We start from the raw sequence: 22,507 nt of genomic DNA on the forward strand, positions 1-22,507 counted from the left end.
CTTAGAAATGAAGCTGTCTTCTCTGACCTGACAAAGAAATCACATTATTGGGACTGAATACTTGCAAAAGTATTCATACCCAATGAAACCCATGATCAAAACCCTTGCGTCCTCTGTGGCCATGAGATGATCCTCACATGCAGCTACTGTTTGGAAGAAGGTCCAGCAGAGACTGCACTTTCTATAGCAACTCAATTGTCATCTTTCACATGACCATTATTCAGTCCATCCTGTGCACATCCATCACTCTGTGGTTTGGCTGTTCCACAAAGAAGGACAGGTGCAAAGTGCCATGAACAACTAGGTCTGCAGAAAAGGTCGGCCTTCATATATTCTCAACATAGGAAGGCCTACTCAAGCTGTAATAAAGCTATAGCTTAAGTGGTTAACTACTCTGCTGTGAAACAAAAATAAGTAAATCAAAATAAGTATTTTGCCATTTTTCTTTTTCTTTAAATAAACAAAAAATGGCTGTACATACAATCACATGTACATACTTTTCCTTTCATTCTTTATTTTATTTCTTCTAAAGAAATAATATTTCACATTTGATGTGTACATACATTAAGCAATATTTATGTTTAATCTGTACACTGCATGTGAAACAAAAGTCAAATTCCTTATTTGAGGTTTATAAAGCTGATTTTAAACTTTCGTTTTTTTTTTTTTTTTGCATTTATTCACATAGCAAAAAGCTTCATTTGTTATATGAGTTTATAAAACAGTACAAATGAATAGATAAGTATGGAGTGGTAGAAAAATTACACATTACAATAAAAATATCTTGAAATTGTATGGTGATTAGATCAAGCTGTGTGGATGCTTTGCATCCGCAGGACGAGGAAACTGGTCGGGCTCATTTAGTGCGTAGAGCTAAATGTAGAGAAATTCTGAAAGAAACCCTGTTTGGGGCAGCAGTAGACTGGGGCATTGAACCGCCCTTCAGCAAAACAGCAACCCATATGTACCTGAAAGCAAATGTCATAAGACATTGTGACTGACCATCAACTCTGACAACATCATTCCCCAAAGTTAATATTTTGGTGGCAGAGTCATGCTGTGGGGATGATTTTCTGTAGGAACAGAAAAGCTAATTAGAGATGGAAGGATGTTTGGAGATAATACTGTAAACAATACTGAAAGAAAACCTGCAGAAACAGACTTGGAGTAAGGTTAATCTTTCAGCATAACAAATACAATAAATATAAATCCTACGAAAAAACATCCAAATTTTAATTGAAAGGTGACAAAATGAAACAAAAAGTGCAGTTGTGAATATTTTGACAAACAGTGTATGTTGGAACACAATTACATAACATTTTTCGAATAATAAAAACATAATTGCAACATTTTAGGAGCAAAAGCATCCCGACAGTATGATTCTGCCACCACAACTGCACACCACACTTTTCAGATTTATATAATAAATTGAAATAAAAAAAACAGATAGATAGATAGATAGATAGATAGATAGATAGATAGATAGATAGATAGATAGATAGATAGATAGATAGATAGATAGATAGATAGATAGATAGATAAGCAACAGTTTCCTTGTTTCGACATTTCCAAACCACGTGACCCGTGTTTACATTTTCCCTCAGCTGTTTCTTTCTTCCTTCTCTCCAGCACAGCATCTCGCCGTTACAACTCTTATTTTCCCCAACCAAACCACTAAAGTTAGCCCAGACCAGCAGTACTTAGTCTCTGGAAGAGGCTGTTATTGTCTGAAAGTGGCTTTCACTGACCGTCGCATTGCACGGTGCGTTCACTTGCAAGAAGTGAGTAAATGCGACACGACATTGTGAGTATTTTTGTTTTCCTTGTGGTTAAGTTCCGTGTGTTTGCGTTTTACCCGGGTTCATTTTTCTGTTCGGCTGCAGTTATGTCCAGTTAGTGAGGACTTGCACAACACATTAGCAGCGTTGTGTTTGTGATAGGTTGTCTGTGTAACAGCAGGATAAAGAGCCGAGCTTACCTAACCTGCTTTGTCTCTGTTTTGATGATGGCGTACTCGGGGCCCACCAGAAGCTAACCTTAGCCAGCCCCAATCACACAGCTGTTTTTACACACCTTCTGATAAATAAAATGCTAGCCTCCGAGCTAAAGATCGTATCCACCATAGCATATACAGGTTTTATTTCTCGATGTGAGTATCAGGCTGTTGATACGTGGCAAGGGGGTACTTTTTCCGTCACAAATGTTGACATGATCGACGAGGCTGTGGATTTTTTTTTTTTTTTTTTTTTTTTTTTAGTTCTGTGTTGGATTTTTAACACAACTATTACCAGAAACCCACAAGTTGTAATATTTCATTCGTTTTAACAGACCGGTTTTGTGAGTTGCAAGCAGTTAAATAATGGGGTTAATCGCACTGCAGAAAGCTGGCCAGCAACTGCGTTTCAGCTCGACAAGTGGTAACAAAAAACTGCATGAATGCTCAGTCGCAGCACAAACTCTCTGTATGTTTAACAGCAGCTTTATTTAATGCACGACTCCCCGTGGGTTCATCGCTATCAGACGTGAGTGTTAATAAGGAAGAATGTTGGCTTTTAAAGGCTGAAAAACATTTCATGAAAACGGTGTTGTTGTTTTGCTCCGTCGTCACACGCAGTGAAGGCAGCGTGTTCGGGCCGCGGATTGGCTGAGGCGCTTCTGTCCGTGTGGCAACGGGATCACGTGACCAGGCGCACTGTTGATTGGCTTCCTCGGGTGTCAATTGATGTGAATTCAGATCTGTGCATCTCACCGCATTTAAAAAGGCGACCCCCTTTTTTAGTGGGGTTTTCTTTGCTAACGTAAAAAAAAAAATTTTTTTCTCAAATATCTAAAGATAGTTGAGATAGAATCTTAAAACTAGGGTTCCCTATCTGATTCAAGTCTGTGCTCTAGCTGAGCCTCTCCAACATGTTATTATTCTGGTAAAAAAAAAAAAAATGCGATGATAAAATTAAGATTATTTTAAACCTAAATCTGCCTGGTCTGTGATTGATTTTGGGACGAACTATAGTTAAATCGTAGAAACAAGCATCTATCCTGTAAGTAGTATTGTACTTTATAATCTTATTACAGGTGTCACCCTAATAATTCAAGATTAAGCTCAATTTACACGAACAGTGTAAAAGTTTTATTGAAGTAACTAATTTCAAAACTGCTAAAAATGGCCACATAGCAAAGAAAGGAATGTTTTAGGACTGGAGACAAAACATGTAAAACTGTAGAATTTAAATGGGGCATACATTCTTTTGACTGTGCATATTGTGTTGTTTGTCATAATTGTTAGAATAATGTAATTCTGTTGAACATTTTTTTAGTGTCTGCACCTTTGTACTACAGAGACTGGTGTGTGCTGGTTGTAACAGGAAAAGTAGTGGTTGAGGAAATTCCCTCAGTGATGTTAACTGCTTAAACAGATTTCGCAAACTTGTAAAGTAAAGTTGGAGAGGTGGGCAAACTACTTCTATCCAAGTTGGTACACCTAAAAATAAATGTTGGTTGACTAAATGAACATGTTTTCTTTTGACATCACACTTGCGATGAGATCTATTACTGTATGTTTATGCGCAATGCAGAGAGAAAATTAACTAAATTTGATTGCAGCTTACATTTGTTAGAATGATACCTAATCTAATTCTTTTTTCATGTAACATTTATGTAAAGAAACAGAGTGTTGGGTATAACTGAAATACATTTTTGAATACACAATTGAATGGCTATTGGAAAAAACAGGGGGAAAAAAGTTGATTTTGAAACAAGCAGCAGTATTTATCCATCACAGAGCACTGAAAGGATTTAGTCTGAAGATGGTGCTAAAGCTAAAGTCATTATGGTAAACATTTCATAGATTCACATGTGTAGCTCTGGAAATAAAGGCAGTAACACGCAGGCTGCTTAAAATACAGGAAAGTCCCTCTCAAAAGGCTGATTTGTTGTTGTTATTGATATACGACATAGATCCTAAACAATCTGTAAACTGTGTAATAATTGAGTCGCACAATTAAATTGATATTTTGTTACATGCATATTGCTTTTACCATATAGACTCCCCAGACTCACTGATAAAGCACTGACTGCACAGGGAAGGTTGAAAAGCCACCCTGCTTGACACTCCATCTGGTTGGAACCATATATTTGCTCCCTGTAGAATATAGGAAGGTTGATTATGCTTAACACATTTGTCCTCCTTTTGACCCTGCAGGGCATGTCCAATTGTCACAATCTGAGAGCTTTTAAATCTTCAAGACGTGTTAGTTTTCTGAAATGAATATTAAGTATTGGGGTAAAGGTTAAGGCCTAAGAGTGTTAATCTCAAGATTATTGCAGTACTGCATAAAACCATTGTGATTTATTTTAGCGGCTTGTGATTAGTTTTGCGTACTTAACAGGGATTGGATTGTTAGGGTTTGATTTACAGCGTCTTGACGTGAAATGAAACATCTGAGTTGTGGGGAAATTTGATCTAGTGGGTGAAAAACTGAAGCACACAAACACCAGACTGCAGAAGTGCTAACTCTGCTTTTCATTTATCTAAATTAATAATATGGCCTAGATTGGTTTTAGCATGTCAAATTTGCTTATGATATTTGCATTCATTAGCCATTGAAAAATGTAGTTGCAAAACATTTAGCAATGATTGCAACCTGAGCCCATTATAATCTAAAGTACAAACAAGCCAACAACCCCTGACAAAAATACACAGAAGCCGTATTCTTGGTGGTTATTTGAGCAGTTGTTTTAGTTTGTGGCACAGTAATAAAAGAAAAGGTGTGTAATCATGTACTAAATTAAACTCTGGTTTTTAAAGACTACTTGATGTCCTTTAGGCATGACCTTTATTCATTATTGTAACTTCGCCATTCAATTTTCTTAATTTCCTTTTTAATTTACTTGAGATTACAACTACTCTGGAGTTCAGCTGCCTTTCCTGAAGAAAAAAACAAATGTTTTTTTTTTTTTTTGTCCTCCACACTTTGATATCCTCTGTGCTACCTAAGTGCTTGCTTGGATGGACTTGCTCCAAACCAACTGAAAGGTCTCATATTTTTTGTGAATCAGCCAAGTTTAACTATTCATTATGGTCTGCAGACCCTCTTTTAACTGCACTTTCATGTTCAGAATTAGACTTGTGCAGGTATTGGTTTTAGAAAGGCAAATTGCAGAATGATCTTTCCCAACTTTGGTCCCACAGTGTTTGTTTTGCTCAATAGATCTCAAATTTTTACAAAGCCAGAATATTTTGTCAGCAAATAAAATTTCCACGAGATGTACCTTTTAAGTTTTCTAGTACAGAAATAAATAAAAGATAAAAGTAATGATTTCAAGCGGTTTGCCAGAGTGTGTACATTTTGTGCTATGTTTTGTGATGTGCCAAATCTAAATTTGTTTTTATAGTATACGCAGGGATAAACTGATCTCAAGAAATGACAAAATAAACTACAGGCATAAATTGTTTTAACAAAATGTTTGCCTTTCTACGAACTTGCCACATTTACAATTTACTTAGTTCTAGCTGTACAAATTGTTTTCCCTCATTCTTTTAAAAAGCAGCTTCTCACAGAGTTTAATGTTAAAGCAGCTGTTTTACCAGGCTGTTCATTCTTCTGGCTTATATGATGGGAGAAGATTATTTTAAAAGTTGACCTTTGTATTAATGGGCCGTGTGAAACAAAACTCTAACCAGAGTGCTAAAATGTTTAATTAAATTTGCACCTTACGATTATGTCAATAAACCTGAACTTAATAGGCAACAGATTTTTTTTTAATATACTTGCATAGTAAAGTCTATGACTGCTCTCGTAGGTAATGTGCCTTACAAGAATATCCGTGGCTTTTTAAATTTTATTTGTTTTACTGTTTACATTTTACACATTAGAACCACAAAGTTGAGTGCATTTCATTTGGATTTTTGTTATAAACCCAGTACAAAGTAGCACATACAGTAATTATAAAGATGTCTATGGGGTCTTGGGGGGCCCAAGTGTTGATAGGTGTCCAGTATGTTTGGCTGAACGATATTAGGAAATCACATTTGTTAAGCATTGCAATTCTGATTTTAGTTGTGGTAAATTGACTTTTCTCTTGACTCCTCACTATGCCGCTTCCAAATCTCCCTGTGACCTTTTAGCATCTGGTCTGCCACCTTTGTTATCCGTGGGCTTCTTTTTAGTTGGACTCCATCCAACGGGCTGAAAATATAACTTGAATGCTAAGTGTTGATTTCTGACACTCAACCTTTTGCAGCCAGAAATTCTAAACATTCATTTGCAATTACCTATTTCCCATGACATTCATCTTGATTAAATATTGTGAAGCCGTCATTTGCAGTTGTGCCATGGACTTTCTAGCTTAAGATTATGTTTGATGCGTATAGGTTACAGCTTCATAATGTAACCCTTAACCTCTTCACAACATTATTCATGTCCTGTCTGCTGTATTACTTGGTCTTTATGACATCCACTGATGTTCTATGACATATCTCTTCTAAAGTCAATCGGTTGCAAAGGATTGTGTTTCCTCGCAAGGCTTGGCAAATTTATTTGCACAGCACATTTGAACAACATGGTGATTCAAAGTACTTTGCATGACGAAAACACAAAACAATGTGGAGTGAAACAAAGTTGAACTAAAGGCAAAAATTAATAATTTTTCTGTTATGAATATATCACAAAGGCAACTCTAAACAAATGGGGGTTTAAAAGGAGCTCAGAGTTTCTACAGTTTTTCAGTTTTCTGGTAGTTTATTCCATATAAGTGCTGCTTCTCCATATTTGTTTCACATTTTAGGGATGGAGAGTAGACCTGAGCCATAAGACCCGTGTAATAGATTGCATTCCATGCTTTTCAAATCCTTAGAAAATCAAATGCCATTTTTCTTCCACTTACCAGTTATGCACCACTTTGTGTTGGTTCACCGTATGAAATTCTAATGAAATGCACGCAGTTGTTTGGAAAAAAAAAGTCAATTGATGTGTATCTTTGTAAGCTGCTGTACTTACTAAAGGGATCACAGATTTCTAGCTAGTCATTGTTAAATATATCTTGCGACAAAAATTACAAATTTGTCTCGAAGGAGAAAGCAGGGTTGAGTTATGTAAGTTTACTATAAGAATAACGCAGTAAGCCATATTATTCTGGGATTCATTTCTGCCATATCATTTATATTGAAGGAAATGTTTTGGTTGTCAAACCCAGAGGTTATGCATATAATTTATTTTCTTATTAGCATAGCCTTATCAATTTTACTTTACACTTGATAAGGAAACACACTGTCTGGCAGCGTGTTTCCAGTGTGCTGCCCAGACAGGCCTGTGGTATTTGGTTTCTGCAGGCGAGCCGCTAACTGACGATCTGTTACACGTTTCTTCGTTCTGGGCGAAGATTCTGGGTCACATGAGCCAAGCATGACCTCAGATGGTGTTCGAAGTGTCCCAGTACACAACTATGACATCAGCTGTGTTTCTATAAGCAAAGTTGTTTTGCGCTTTTAAACTGGCGGTGCTGTTTTAACAAATGCTTTTCTGTACTTCCTAATTTGTGCAAAGGTGTTTGTAATGACCCCGTTTCAACAAGCCTGTGGATTATCAGAGGTAGGACTAGAACATCACTCCACAGCATTTTTGCTGGAATACGTTTCTGTTTTTTTTTTTCTTTTTTTTTTTTTCAATGTCCGCAGAGGAAAAATTGGATGAAAAATGTTCTGCCGTGGGTCCAACGATGGGGAAGAGAATCAATGATTCTTTTTTGCCTGGGAGAAAAAGCCAAAGGAAAATTACCTCACTGGGCCTCACACTACAAAGTCACCTCTGATTTTAATCTTTATTAGCTGAGTCAGATGTGAAGATGCTGAGGAGGCAGAGAAGGAATTCAAATCTTGTCTCTCTGAGCTGCATTACGAGCTATAAATAATTTTTGAAAAAAAAAAAAAAGCCCGTTTCTTTAAGAATTGTTTTGCTTACTTGTCTTGAGATATTTAAGTTTTCAACATATCTTTTCTCTTCTTATGTATGAATTTGTGAACTTTCATAGGGCTCATTACAGGGCTAAAAGCTCCAGAGATTATACAAGACATTAAAAGTAGCAAATCTGAGTATGAAAAAAATGAACAAATGTTCACAAAGTGTTACCAGTCTGAAGCCAACCATGTCAGCTCTGAGTCATTCTGCAGACATTATCTGCCTTGAGCAAAACCAGAACCAGTGTTTTTCCACACCTGAATATCTGGCAGGTTGCATCAAATAAAAGCACAGCTTGACTGAAAATGAGAAATATCCCGCACACTTTCCACTTTAGGCAGTATTCCTTAATATTAATAAAAATGGCTTTCAGTTCCTGGGTCCAAGCTGCAGTTTGAAATTGCTTTTTTTTTAGTTTTTTTTTTAAAGAAACTTAATTATAAATTGAGTAAATGAATAAACTGGAGAAAATAAGAACAATTCAGCTCCTTCTATGTCTCTATGGTTTTACATTTCTGAAAAAATAATTTGAGATCTGATGTAAAAAACAAAACAAAACAAAAACATGCAAATAAAATTAATCAAATAAATCATAAAAAGCCTAATTAATTGTCAAATCATGGCAAGGGGGAATGCTTACAAACTTCTGATCTGAACAACACAGAGAATATAGTTCTTTAGATACTCAGTGGCGTATGAATTTGTTAATATTATTTTTGTAACAGCAGATATTTTTGCCTTGTGACTGCTGGATGTGCAGAGGTTATAAATTGCATTGATGATGGCTTTGTTTCATTCCTGTCAGTCACATCAGCAGGTCACCATGTATTATGGAGTGGCTCTTGAAGCCAAATTGAGTGAAAACCTCATCAAAGTTATTAATTGCAGTTGTGCTCTTCCTGCTGTGACATGTGAAGATCTTAGGGGGGGGCATGGGAAATTCATCAGCCAGCTTCTTTCAATTGTTAATTTTTCATCATCAGACAGTCTTGGCTGTGCATTAATACACCCCCAATAAGCCTTTCCAATCTGCATTTTACTAGTTAACCTAAGAAGACATGATGTTTTTTTTTTTCTGCAGGGATTTTGAAATAACACAGTTACAATGTTGTTTTGTTTTTTTTCTTAGCTCTCTTGTTGCTCGGACATGAGCCGCATCTGAAGTGACACTCGACGACTCGCGTTGGCAGGACCCCCTCAGCCAGCGTAGATATCCATGCCGCTGTGAGGAGGACTCACTCAACCTGTGTAAAAGTTCAGCCCTTCCGTGTCTCTTCACTTTTCGCCATGGGGGGAGCTGTGAGCGCTGGGGAGGACAACGATGACCTCATCGATAACCTAAAGGAGGCGCAGTACATCCGCACAGAGAAGGTCGAGCAGGCCTTCCGAGCCATAGACCGAGGCGACTACTATCTGGACGGCTATCGGGACAGTGCCTACAAAGACTTGGCGTGGAAGCACGGAAACATTCACCTGTCTGCCCCGTGTATATACTCCGAAGTAATGGAGGCCCTCAAACTGCAGCCAGGCCTTTCCTTCCTTAATCTGGGCAGCGGAACCGGTTACCTGAGCACAATGGTTGGGCTCATCATAGGTATTTCTTTATGCAGTTTTATTTCAAGGGATTCTCGGACCTTTTACAGGTTCGGCTTGGCGGATCAGAAGATCGTGAAAGAGTTTGTTTATTTCAGTAGTTAATTTCAAAATGGAGACCTTCAATATCATATAGATTAGTTACGAATAGTGTTTATTTCTGCAATAATGACAATTGGTTCAGGTTAATGAAGACAGTTTCTCTCAAAATCCAATATTTTATTGAAACAATAAAAATGTTTTTTTTTTTTTTTAACAGAAATGTTTAAAACAGCTGACTCGACAGGGCACTGAAGACAGGTCGGTTGGATTTAAGTTTAAAGTTGCTGGAGGACCGTTGTGAAGTTTTCACAGTCAGAGTTTATTTCTGGAACCTAGAGATCTGCTGGTTTTGGTCCAGCAAAGATGATTTCATTCTCCAGTGATACTTGGCATATGTCCATACTTCCAACAGTTATGCCTGGTTTATTGACCGTAGCATCACTGTGCTTGATGGACCTGCGGTGCAAACTCTTCAGATGTAAACACTCTACAGAGTGTTGTGAAAAGGAAGAGGAGAGACACCAGACCCAGCAGCAAGGAAGAGCGGAAGGCCTCTATTAAAGCATCCTGAACTGCATTAGCTGTATTTATGCTCTAATTTATGCATATGGCGTTCTAAACTGTACAGTATATACTGTACAGCACAAGAACATGCATTTCAGAGTGTGGCATTTCTGCATTAAACCAACTTTCTTTGTTGGTGGTGTGTCATTTTATCATTTTCTGAAAAACTGAAATTACTGATTAATTTACTGAAATAAAATAATATTTTATGCTATTACACTTTGTTATGATTCCCCTGTGTATAATCTAGCTAATTTGGCTGTTTGAAATCTTACCTCATTGTCCAAAAACAGAGCGGCTCAAACATTTCAAGATTGAAGACCACAAATTATTAACTGCTTTGTTTTTCTTCTCAATAAGGGACCTTGTTGAAATGAAAAGCCCATAGTATTTGAAAACCAAATGTCCGAGTGTGTTTGAGATTAAAGCATTGTTTCTGTGTTTATTTCCCCCCCTTTTGTTTCTGCTTCAGGCCCCTATGGTGTGAACCATGGAGTTGAGCTCCACAAGGACGTTGTCGAGTACGCCAGACAGAAACTTGATGAATTCATTAAGAATAGTGACAGTTTTGATAAGTGAGTAAATGCCGTCAGAGTATTTCTATTCTGTTAAGTGTCTTTGTTGTCAGATGCAAACTGTGAAAGAGTCAGTTTTTTTTTTGTTGTTTTTTGTGCCTTACTGTAATCTCTCCTGAATCTCTGACGGTTGCCTAGCAAACAGTTTCATCCAAGAAGCTGCCCAGAACAAAACCACCCACGTAAATACTCTTAAAACAGATCACTGTCAATGTGGACAAATTAAACACAAATGAACGTTAATAAAAGGCTGTAGCTCAGAAGATGGAGAGGTTGTTTCTCAGCTGGAGGGCTGCTGGTGTGCTTTACAATCAGAAGGTTGCAGCTGGTTCGATAGCCAATTTTGCCAGCTGAAGTCAAAATGAAAACCACTTAACTGCTCAAACTGTTTCTCATTTGGAAGGTGTGTTTGATACAAGTGTCTAACTGCGGCTGTACGGTGAAATTTCTTATTGTGAGGCTTAGTTATTTGCCGTTATTCAAGTGCAAACAATGATTTTGTGAAATAGTTTAACCTCTGCCAAATTTGCACAACAAAACAGCAGGGTACGTTTGGGCACAGTAGAGTACCTTTCCACCATATGAATGCATACTGTTACAAAGTGAGTTGTTAATTTTATTTTTTAAAAATGATTAATAACTTGTTGGGTTTTTTTCTGTGTGGTAAAGATCTACCAGCTGCTGTAAACTAATGCTTCAGTTTTAATCAGTGAATCTAATTTAGGAATCATTTTTAGTGTATATTTATTTGCTCCTTGTACATGTGGAATTTTAACACAGAAATTGGTCTTTTAACGGTTTTCCACAAACAAATAGATCCGCAGTTATTCAGCACACTTGTGACCTTGCTGTCTGTCATTTTAAAAGGAGCTTCACGTGACACCATTTCGTAAAACAATTGCGCAATAACAAACTTGTCTTTAAATGGGCCACATGTGATTGTTTTAGCCAGGTATATCTGCAGTAAAACGACTTTGAGCGTATAATCCTCTTTTTTATTTATTTATTTTTTTTAACGAGCCCACTGGTTTGGTTTATAAGCATTACATGGACATGCAGTATTCATACCCTGTGAACTGCTGTCTTACTCTTTGTCATGTAGCAATCAGAAATTTTCCAGACAAGGCATAGATGTCTACCTAAAGCGAAAGCTCGTGCAAAAAAAAAAAAATAAAAAAATAAAAAAAGCATTAATCAGCCCAGAGGAATGAGGTAACTCTGGAACAACTGCAGATGTTTACAACTCTGGTTGGAGAACTTATCTGAAACTAGAGCTTCGCAGTGTATTGAGTCACAGTTGTCATCGCGGTTTCGGCATGTATAATGTCACAGTCGTAAAGGAGTGCCTGGTTGCAATTTCGTGTAGGGCTATGATGTTTCAAGTATCACACATTTACACTCTGCATGTCAATATAATACCTGGCCAGTTGGATAGATGTTTATCGGCTGATGTAGATTTTAGTGACCAAAGACTCACAGGGAGAAATGGGACTGTTGTGATCATGGAAGAAAAATAGAAGCAGTAAGTGAGGGAAAAGTTGGGTGAATTGTGTGAATTTTTAAAATTTTATTACTTATTTATTTTTTTTGTTAATGAATTCCAAGCACATAAGAGAACGTTGTTTGTGCCAGATGTGTTTTCACTGATAATGTCTTGTGCTAAGACATATGTGCTAATGAAGTGTTCTAAATGTAGGAATATCTGCAAGATTTATATTTCTGTAAAGTTTGTGGTTCTTTATTCGGTCATAAATGTCAATTACTGTCCTTTGTGTGATGGTTTACAATGTCCCTGAGTTTCTTTTTATTAGACATTTTTATCGTCATATCAAATCTCACCATTTCTTCCCTCAGTTTTGTTTTTGGCTCTTCAGTGCCTGTTGCACAAAAGATAATGAACACGCACTGCGAAGTCCCTAGATGATGCCGGCTCTATTTGCAAATGGGCTCTGTCTGAATTTCAAGGGCCTTTGTCCATTACAAGTCTATTACTGCTGATTCAGACATTTGCATTCTCACTCATGAATTGTTTAGAAAACTTCAGGGCTGCGGTGGACGTGTGAAAACACTTATGCAGCCGTGCTTATTTCTGTCGCTGTTTACAAATGCGGCAGTGAAACTGACTGAATGACAAACATGTTTTCCCTGACTGTATTTGATATGTTGATTATTTTTCGCAGGTTTGAATTCTGTGAACCTGCCTTCGTGGTGGGGAATTGCCTTGAAATCTCAACGGACAGCCATCAATACGATCGCATTTATTGTGGCGCTGGAGTGCAGAAGGACCATGAAAATTACATGAAAGTACTGCTCAAAATTGGAGGCATACTGGTGATGCCTATAGAGGATCAGGTAAGTGCTGCAAGCAATGGAACTGATACAGAGTTGACACACACACACACACCAGTTGCTATTTAAAATTCAAAACATAAGGGAAAACAAGGTAAAATGACCTGCAAGACTCATTACGCAACATTCTCATGCATTATTGAGCCACGACTGCCCCTGGATTTCAACAGCTGTGCTCGGAGCACACGGTGCTGCAAAAATAACAGTTTATTTAAAAATAGACGTTGTGCTGGTGTTGACACACCGTTGGGGCATAAGAAAGTACATGGGATGTTTTGGTGTTTGTGTGGCAAGGAACCTTTGGGACCACAAAGGGAGTCAAGTAAAGCAAAACTTAATTTTGACTCTGGTAGATTTTATTACCCGAGGTTGTAGTTTTGTTTAGTCTGGCTCTCTGGGTTGTGCAATATACATCCAAGAAGACTGAACCAGTTTCTCAGCTGGTTATAATAATAAGATGTTTTATAACTTGGTCATTAAAAAAATACTTTCATTTTAAACAATTTATTGCACCATAGTTAAGGTATTAAAATGCAAAAAAAAATATATATATATATATATATATGTATATATATATATATATATATATATATATATATATATATATATATATATATATATCAGCTAGACAGTCTATATAGTGGCTTGAAGAGGTCTTCTAGGATACATCAAGATGAGAATGCAGCTGTTGGCACCATTCCCTTTTTTTTCCGTGGCATGCTGGCGGCCCTACTGCTGCAAGCAAAAGAATCTCACTAACCAGCCAGTAGAGCAATCCACGCTTTCCACACCAAAAAGCAAAACAAACAATCAACCAAACATTAAGTTAAGGCTACTGCACAAAGATTAGTTTGCACTTTATGCTCGTCATATAAAAAAATGCAAACTTCATGAATGTGTCTGTATGGTTCCCTCTGATGACACGTTAAAAGTTCTGTTTGGTGCTGATAAACTTTTGAAATACTCATTGTTTTCTTCCTCCACGACAAGGTTGAAATTGATCTTTGAGGTGCAGAAACCTCCCGTATTTAGAGAAAATCTGTAGATTGTTAGGAAAGATGTGATTGAAATGGCCAGGGAAATAAGGCTTTATGTGTGTTCACATCAAAATTAGCCTTTTCAGATATACGATGAACCAGCTATGTTTGAAAATAACATTTTGCACTGTTAACATCTCTTAGAAATTAAAATCAGGAATAAACTTGGAAAACTGCAATCTGTATTTGCTTTGTATTGCTAAATAACCAAGACCCACTGATCACTGAGGAAACAACATTTATAACAAACTGCAGATCTTTGTAGGATCTGAACAGCTGAAAAATGAAGAGTCTGTGTCTGTGGTAATGCAAATCTTTTTAAGAACAGATTGTTCTTTGTTCAATCTTTTATCAGCACCAAGCTGATGTATTTTCTGCCCTCCTTCTTGTCTGGGGCTCTTTCTTTTTAAATTGATATTCAAAATGGACAAATATGAAACCTTCAAAGGACAGGGAAGGGAAGAAGTGTGTAGAAGAAAACTAAAACACTGTAGGAAAGTCATCACAGGCTGGTAGATTGCTGCTGGAATAACCAACATCTGTAGTTCCCTCTTCTCATTTAGTTTTTTTGTCAGGATGAGAAATCACTTCTGTGGATTTCATTATGAGCAGATTTTTTTTCCGGCTAAGTACATATATGAAACACTTCTGAATCCCCCTTAAAGCATCTGTCATTTTAGCTGAAGCCCTGATTCAGTAATGGTTAAAGACATCTACAGTATGATGTGTTTACACAGAAGAAAAATGTGAATTATTAAATGAAGGCCTTGCTTCATACGCTCACACTTTGTTTTATGAAACCCTCACATCTTTTAAGTGTCCTTTAGCAATGAACGGATGGACTTTGACATCTGGCCTCAAGGTGTCAGCTCTATTAGCTAATAAAAGATGTGTTGTTCCATTAGTGGCACAGCTGGTAGCTGGAGCTAAGGAGGTAAAACTTGTGAATGTCAACAACAAGATTGAATTTGTACAAAGGAAGGAATGTGGTGTCATGTACAGCACCTCTGTAGGCCAGTAAGTCCTATTCACTACAGCTGCCGCTATGAAGTAAACACTTAACTTGTTATTGTCAAAAATAACTCCATTTCTCAATCTAGGTTAATAGTTTCTGAAGAACTGTCACCCTGCAGAAGGTCATTTGATATTAAAGGTCTGAGCTGTCGTATATCTGTCTCATCCCGAGAGCTATTCCTGACATATCAATCTGACATTAAATGACAACGTTAGTGATGTGATTGGCCAGCTAATGATAAGCCAGAACCACTGCAGAGCAATGCAACAGTTTTCTTATTAATACTAATTGATTCTGCTTTATAATTTTGTTTTCATTTCTGGCACCTGGAAGAACGAAAACATTTCAAACCTTTCATTTATGTTGTGTGTATATTAATAAGGATAAAGCAGATGTGTCGGGAAGCTCATGAGCACATTTTAGATTTGTTCACTTTACAGAATTCATTTGTGCGTTAACAGCTGTAACATACCACTAGGAGGAAAAATGTAAATGCATACAGTAAATGTACAGCACCCTGCACACGTAGTTCTATGCATTAATATTTTACTGCATTAACATGATATTGCTTTGTTAAATATTTATGTAAAATCCCATGGCATTGTTTCAAAATCACCAGTGCCACAATTACGTATTCCTCCAAAGATTCCTACAAAAAGTAGCGTTGCTGAAACATTTTTGATGTTTCATTTTAATCTATACTCCTGTTTGTCTGCTGTCTAAAAATAATGCCCAGAGACTAATATATCTTGGACACACATCAAAATGTATAAGACTAGAATACATGTGACAAACATGCGACTGTGATAATAGTAATGTTCATAATTCTTTGTAGTTTTATTTTTGAATCTTCTTTTATTATTTTGTTTATGCTTATTTTACACTGACACAACTTTGTATTTCCTCTGTTGTCTTGAGTATATTTTGAACAGGTGACTGTAACATCAAATTTCCCCCCAGAGATTGATAAAGCATTCTAAGAAGTTGGAAAATAGTAACTAAAATAACATTGTCTAAATTAATATGTAGTATAAGAACAGTAATCAAAGTTTTAAACCGCTGTAATTGTGGCAACTAAGGCTGGACTTTGATCCAATTTTTATCTCGGCACAACACACAGTGTGGAGGTCGGTGTGGGAAGTTAAACCTCTGCACAGCTCACTGCAGAGGACTGCTACAGAAAGCTGCTAAGTCTGCAGAAGAACTATTGGGCTCCATCTACATGCCAGCCTGTTATTTGGGTGACATGAAAAGCATTTTCTGTCCTACCATCATAAACATAAATGGGTAAAATTTTACAAACACTATTGGAACTTCAGCACCTCAGCAACTTCGGCATCTGTGTGAAGTTCCACACACAGTGTTATATTCCTAGATGAGACTATGACATTTTTGCCACACACTGTGGAAAAGCATCCACCATTGTTAAGAATGGTGGAGGTTTTATATTACTGTGAGTTGGTTTTTACCTAGAGTGTATACATTCTTTGAAATAGCAGGCTATTTTTAATAAAATGCTGATGGCCTGGTAAAAAAAACCAACAAAACAAAAAACAGGTTGCCATTAGGTTATCCAGCTTAATGATAGTCCAAATCAGAAATAGTTCACAAGAAACTCAGACACGAAGGTCAGGTTTCAGTTGTCTGAAGTGGCAGCAAATATTCAAGGTTATGTTCCTGATGACATGCAGAATGCAACTCACACACATGGAGTGGCTTTCAACAGCAATTAAAAATGTTCAGGATGAATAAATTCCAAACATTTTCCAGATATAATGTAACATTTAAGACTCAGATTAGTAACATGTCAGAGGGTAAAATTACAACAAATCTACGGCCACTTGACCGTGTGCATCATCTTAATAATACTTTTGTAACGTTTGCATATTTCTGCATTCAGTCTGACTTGGCACTATTTGCACACTCTATCTGGTGGAAGCTTTCCTAAATATATCATGTTGTGTGTTTGTATGGTGTAGGAGTGATTTGTCTTATCTGATTCTAGATCATGATTTAGGCATAATTTACAGGGGTTTTTTTGTTTTGTTTTGTTGTTTTTTTTCCCCCCCAAACAATAATAAAATTTTTTGTGTGTATATGCAGCTGACCCAGATAACGAGAACCGGTCAGAGCACGTGGGATAGCAGGAACATCTTGGCGGTGTCCTTTGCCCCCTTGGTCCAGCAGAGCCGAGCAGAAGGAGAGAAGCCTGACACTGTCCAGCTGCGTGAGTTTCACTGCCTTGACAACAACAATGAAAAAAAAAAAACTTGCCTTGAAGTGGAAAACTGGCTGTATTTTTTTATATATTTTTTTTAGGCACAGTGCATTGAAATAGATTGGAAGCGATGAGTCCTAGAGCAGCGTGATACCGTACTTGTTTTGTTTTATGAGATGTGCTTGCAGCTGCATCATGAAGCCACTTTATTCTTCTCTTGAAACACTGGAGCTCAGTTTCCTGTCGCATTCTGACTTGTTTATGCTGACCTAGTTGAGAAAATGTGGTGGTAGTAGTAGCAGTAGTTGTAGTGTAAAAAATTCTTTGTATTTTTTTTTTTTTTTTTTTTTGTGACACATTGTCCTGAAGCACCGTGTCATCCCTCTCTGTCCTCAGCCCCAGTGACCGTCCGCAGCCTACAGGACCTATCTCGCATTTACATTCGCCGCACTCTCCGCAACCTGACGAATCAGGACAGTCAGGGGAAGGGCACAGTTCAGAGGGTTCCCCACAAGCGCAAAAGGAGGCGCTGTCGTCGGCGGCGCATCAACACCTACGTTTTTGTGGGCAATCAGCTCATACCTCAAATGGTGGAGAGCGAAGAGGAGGAGCACGCTGAGGAGGAACAGAAGGAGGCGGCGGCAGAGGAGGAGGAGGAAAGAGACATTGGTGACATTGAAATCATCAAGCAAGTGAATGAGCTGAGAGAACAAATACTGGCTCTGCCTCTGCCGGAGTCGCTGAAAGCGTACTTGCTGTATTACAGAGAGAAATGACTGATCCACTCGATGTCCGTCCTTAATTAGTGCTCTGCCTGCTGAAATCCCGTTTTCTTCACCCTTTTTTTCAGTTCGATGTAGCATTATTATCACCTAATCTCAAAGGCAACACTGTATTGGAACAAGATGACTTAATGTCAGATCATAATGTTTTGATTTCCATGGGTGTTCGTTTCTCTTGACATTTTCGTTTTTGATCTGTATATAAAAATATGTAAAAAGTCTCCTAAATGGACATTTAGTTTCAGGAAACCGTTTTGAGATACAGATTTTATCAAATCAGGATGTCTGCAGATATTATGCAGATAAAAACTGTATAAATGACAAAAAAAAAAAAAAATCTGTTATGGTTTTGTTAAAATATGATCATACAAAAATGAAAACTTTACTGCACCTTTTGTAGAAGCTTTAACCTGCTGTCACTATATGGGGATTTAATTATACAGAAACGTGCGAGTAAGGCCATATCTGATCCCATTTTTCAACTAAAGATTAAGAACTTCTTGCATAGACATGAATGGGGGGAGAAATACTTGTCTTGATGCATTTTATACCTTCCTGCTAACAAAAAAAAATAGATCACTGGAAAATATGAAATTGGTTCATATATATATATTTTCTACAGGGCACATTTTAATGTTAAGTTTTCTAAAGCATGCTTACATTCTTGTGGGTTCTCACTGCGATAAACTGACATGTTATTTGATGCAATGTAAGCTCTCTACTCTGTTGTCTTTTCTCAAGGATGCATTTAAATAATATATCAGAGGTTTAGCATTTGTAAGGAAATAAGCTACAGATGTTTATGGATAGTTCACGGTTTCAGAAAGGAAGATGTTTAATTAATATTGATCATATTATATATATCTCAGGTGTTTCTAGGCACCGTTTCACATGTTCTGACTGATCGCTGGAGGTGATGTCACAAGTGATTAAGTTTAGGAATATGTCTTTTAAAAAAAAAATCATAGGAATTTAAAGGGCATTTATCATAATTTATTTTTTTCCCTTTTTAATTAGGTTAAGGATTGTAGCTCTGAATAATTATATTAAATTCTATGACTAAATGTGAAAAAAAAACGTTAAAAAGCAAAATGTACACAAGAAACAGCAAGCATCATGCAGCACAGAATGCAGCCACAAGTTTGATTGATCTAGTGTTTGTAACACTGAACCTACCTTTAACAAAATAACATAATTCTATAATTAAACAAGTTGGCAGCAGTTAGTTTAAAATAAAAAAAAAAAAAAATTAATTGTACCCGACTTCTGACCAGCATTGTTACTCTTATATGCTCTTCCTTTCAGCAAACTAGCTTATTTTATATTGGTGAGCCATGCAGTGAATGTGCAAGTCTGCCTTTTCTTCAAACAAGTAGTCGGGGTTTTACTTGTGAAGGTTTTAGCTCTCTATGGTGACGTAGCTGTTGAAACGTTATACTGAGGATGTCCGTCGTGTAAACTCCAGAAATTCACCAGCATTTAATTTTCACATGCCGTTTAACCCTAAAAAGTCACGTCAAGCTAATGCTACCCATGTAGTGAAAGGAGAGGGAGTTAAAATGGCAAAGTACGATCACATTGCGGCTGCGGTTTGGCTCAGAAACTGGATGAACATCCTGAAGAACATTTTCGTTTTGTACACTTAAAAAGTAAACAGTGTTTTAAAAGAAAACAGTTTTCACTTGAAAACTTCGCTCTCAGCTACTTCTTAGTAGTCTGGCTGTTCACTGCCTGCTCAAGCTGCATTATTACCCATAGATGAACTTTGTAGCAAAAGTGCTCAGTCCATCTTTTTGTTGTGCTACCTATAGGTGATCATATATTCAATCTATCCTCATGAAAATGTTGGTACTTTTATACAGGAAGCATTTCATGTTTACTGTACCGCTATACTTGATCAGGCACTGCAGATGCAGGTGATGCGCCGTCATCCTTATAATGTACTCACTTCCAGTTTTGCAGAAAAAAATGCTTTACAAAAATGGGTTAGTTTTGAAAAATAATGTAAAAGTTGATGAGGATTCATTTTTGTTTCATGCTGTTGATAGCTTTCTTTTTCCTTTTTTGTTTGCTCTATGATATTTGCCCTTTAAAATGATTATTTGGTTCCATGGCCTTGAGACAAGTTGAATTCTGTACAGTGCTGATGTTTTTTTTTTCTTCTTCTTCATTTTTATGTTTTTAATCAAAAACATAAAAAATCTTGAACAATTGTTCAAGATTTTGATGCCTTTTGTATCCTGGACTACAGTTGTGTCCAACAAAGCACCTTAATCTGCAGTCCTCAAGTAAAGAAAATATATATATAAAAAAAAGGTACCACTCTTGGCTATAATTGGGGACTGGACTCATTGTAATGTAAATTCACCTTTAATTACAAGGTACCCCAAGTACTTCCCTGATAGCGGTGGCTTTTAAGTGCCAATGTACCCCTGCATCATGTTAGGATTTCTGTGAGCTTCCTGGCACAGTAAATTATCTAAACAAAGGTGTTTTTGTACAAAAAAAGAAAAAAAAAAACATTCCACACTGAAAACCAGAACGGCGCTGGCATTTATAGGTTTTCCTTATACTTCACTGTCACACAGTTGGACAGTCTCTTCATCTTTCTTTGAATGAACCTTTCGTATTGGAAAAAAAAAAAAAAAAAACTAAGTTGAATGTTGTTGATATGAATTTTCTTCAATATAAAAGTGATATAAGCAGTATATATTGTTCTCATATGATTTTTTTTTAAATTTTTTTCCATCTAGTTTAATTTGCAGTTGACTTGTCGTAGCACACCCCCTTTTGCTGTACTGTATCTTCACACTGGGAACTCCACTGCTGTCTGCTACGTAGAAAATATTGGCTCTCAATTTTAGTCTGATGTACTGAAAAATAGTTTTGTTTTGAAAATGAGCTTGATTACTTCTCTTGTAGATTTGTTTTGGGGTTTTTTTTTGTGCGTGGGGAGATGATTTCTATTTTCAGTAAGTTTATTTTAATTTGCATAGTTTTTAAATGTTCTTGACGGATAGTTTTTAGTTTAGCAGCGCAGATTTTTATCTTGTAATTACCAATAACAACCAAACAGTCCCATTTGATTTGCACAGCCTCCATTAAAATTCACATGACGCATCTGAGCCGCACAACTGTTTATATACCATAACCTGAAATGTAATTGCTAATTAGTGAGCGACATTGAATCCAGCAGACGTACAGCTGAGACTCTGAGGTCGCCCCTTCCACCAAAGTTAATGGGATGGCTGTGATTACATTTAACGTGGACGAGATTCGACTATTAAAACTGCTCCCAGTAAAATAAACGAGCTCATGACTTGCCCTGCACTCTCTATTTTGGATTCATTTTTTTTTTTTTAAAGCCAAATCAGTCCAACTTCTCTTTGTTGGGGCGATGGGTTGATTGTTCTCAGTGTGTGCAGTTCATTTTGAAAATGTGTTGTTTCATTGTAACTGTGTGGCACAAAAATAAAGGTCACAATCACTTTGCTTGTCTTCCAGTCATTGTAATGCGCTCTTAATGTTATGTTCCGTGGGAGCTGAATCTCTTTAGACTTGTTAGCGAGGCGGATTAGAATCAAAAGAAGATCCCGTTGAATTTTGTTTCTGGATCCTGATTGCTCGCAGAGTACATACAAAAGCGTTTCCCAGTGCTTGCGTATATTGCCTGGTGGGGATACTTTTGTGAAAGGCTTGCAAATAAGAGGACCGCTCATCCAAAGAGCCTCAAACTCGACACTGATCCTTTAAAGTGTTGAGAAATGCACCTGCCAAAAAAGTGAAGCAGATCAGACAAAGAGTTGTCAAAATAGTGCTTTTTATGTGCTCAAACGTAAAAAGCTGCTGCCTCAGACTGGGGATTTGCTGAATATTAAGTGTATGGGAGAAGTGCGCTGGGGTGACTGACAAAAGGCAGATGAAGAAAAAGGAAGCAGAGATTTCCTGGTTGTCAGTGGCAAACAGCATCTTTCATTAGATGCTTTTAAAATTTTTATGTGTTGAGGTCAGGCTCGGAGAAACCCTGACAAGGTCCTCGAGAATGTTTCTCAGAAAAAGCTCGGAGAGACCGTGGGAGTTTGTTTTAAAGGATGAATGTTTTTTTTGTTTGTTTGTTTTTTTTAAAGGATGCCATAATGGAAGTGTGCATATTTAATTTGACACAACAATATCTTAATAGAAGCTGAAAAGTGGTTTTACAGTACTTGGCAAAAGTATATACTGCTTAAACTTTTTTGGGTTTTTTTTCACTTTGCCACATTACAACCACACACTTCAATGCATTTACGTTTTTTTTTGTTTGTTTTTTTGCTGATATTTTTTGTGACAGACCAACAGAAAGTAATGCATAACTAGAAGAAGGTAATGGTGGTTAATATA

The 22,507-nt window shown here is 37.0% G+C and overlaps 1 protein-coding gene across 2 annotated transcripts; it reads left to right on the plus strand.

Annotated features, from left to right (window-relative positions):
* The first annotated feature begins 1,574 nt into the window (after positions 1 to 1,574).
* pcmtd1 (protein-L-isoaspartate (D-aspartate) O-methyltransferase domain containing 1) lies at positions 1,575 to 21,618 on the plus strand. 2 transcript variants are annotated; one of them, XM_015008352.2, is made up of 6 exons: positions 1,575 to 1,804; positions 9,082 to 9,546; positions 10,624 to 10,726; positions 12,907 to 13,078; positions 17,231 to 17,354; positions 17,742 to 21,618. In XM_015008352.2, exons 2-6 carry the CDS (start codon positions 9,240 to 9,242, stop codon positions 18,119 to 18,121), a joined length of 1,086 nt encoding a protein of 361 aa, XP_014863838.1. In that variant the 5' UTR covers positions 1,575 to 1,804; positions 9,082 to 9,239; the 3' UTR covers positions 18,122 to 21,618. The 2 variants fall into 2 exon arrangements, with proteins under 2 accessions (XP_014863838.1, XP_014863845.1); XM_015008359.2 differs by having other exon boundaries at positions 1,575 to 1,781.
* Positions 21,619 to 22,507: the final 889 nt, after the last annotated feature.

The sequence above is a fragment of the Poecilia mexicana genome, unplaced genomic scaffold, assembly GCF_051168715.1.
Source record: "Poecilia mexicana isolate PSO_F unplaced genomic scaffold, ASM5116871v1 scaffold_17, whole genome shotgun sequence".
NCBI lineage: Eukaryota > Metazoa > Chordata > Actinopteri > Cyprinodontiformes > Poeciliidae > Poecilia > Poecilia mexicana.

Bases quoted from the DNA above. Each gene is read 5' to 3' on its own strand.
- pcmtd1 (XM_015008352.2), top strand. From the start codon at position 9,240: ATGGGGGGAGCTGTGAGCGCTGGGGAGGACAACGATGACCTCATCGAT. The intron at 9,547-10,623 runs GTATTTCTTTAT...TTTCTGCTTCAG, and splicing joins AATGGTTGGGCTCATCATAG to GCCCCTATGGTGTGAACCAT. The intron at 10,727-12,906 runs GTGAGTAAATGC...TATTTTTCGCAG, and splicing joins AATAGTGACAGTTTTGATAA to GTTTGAATTCTGTGAACCTG.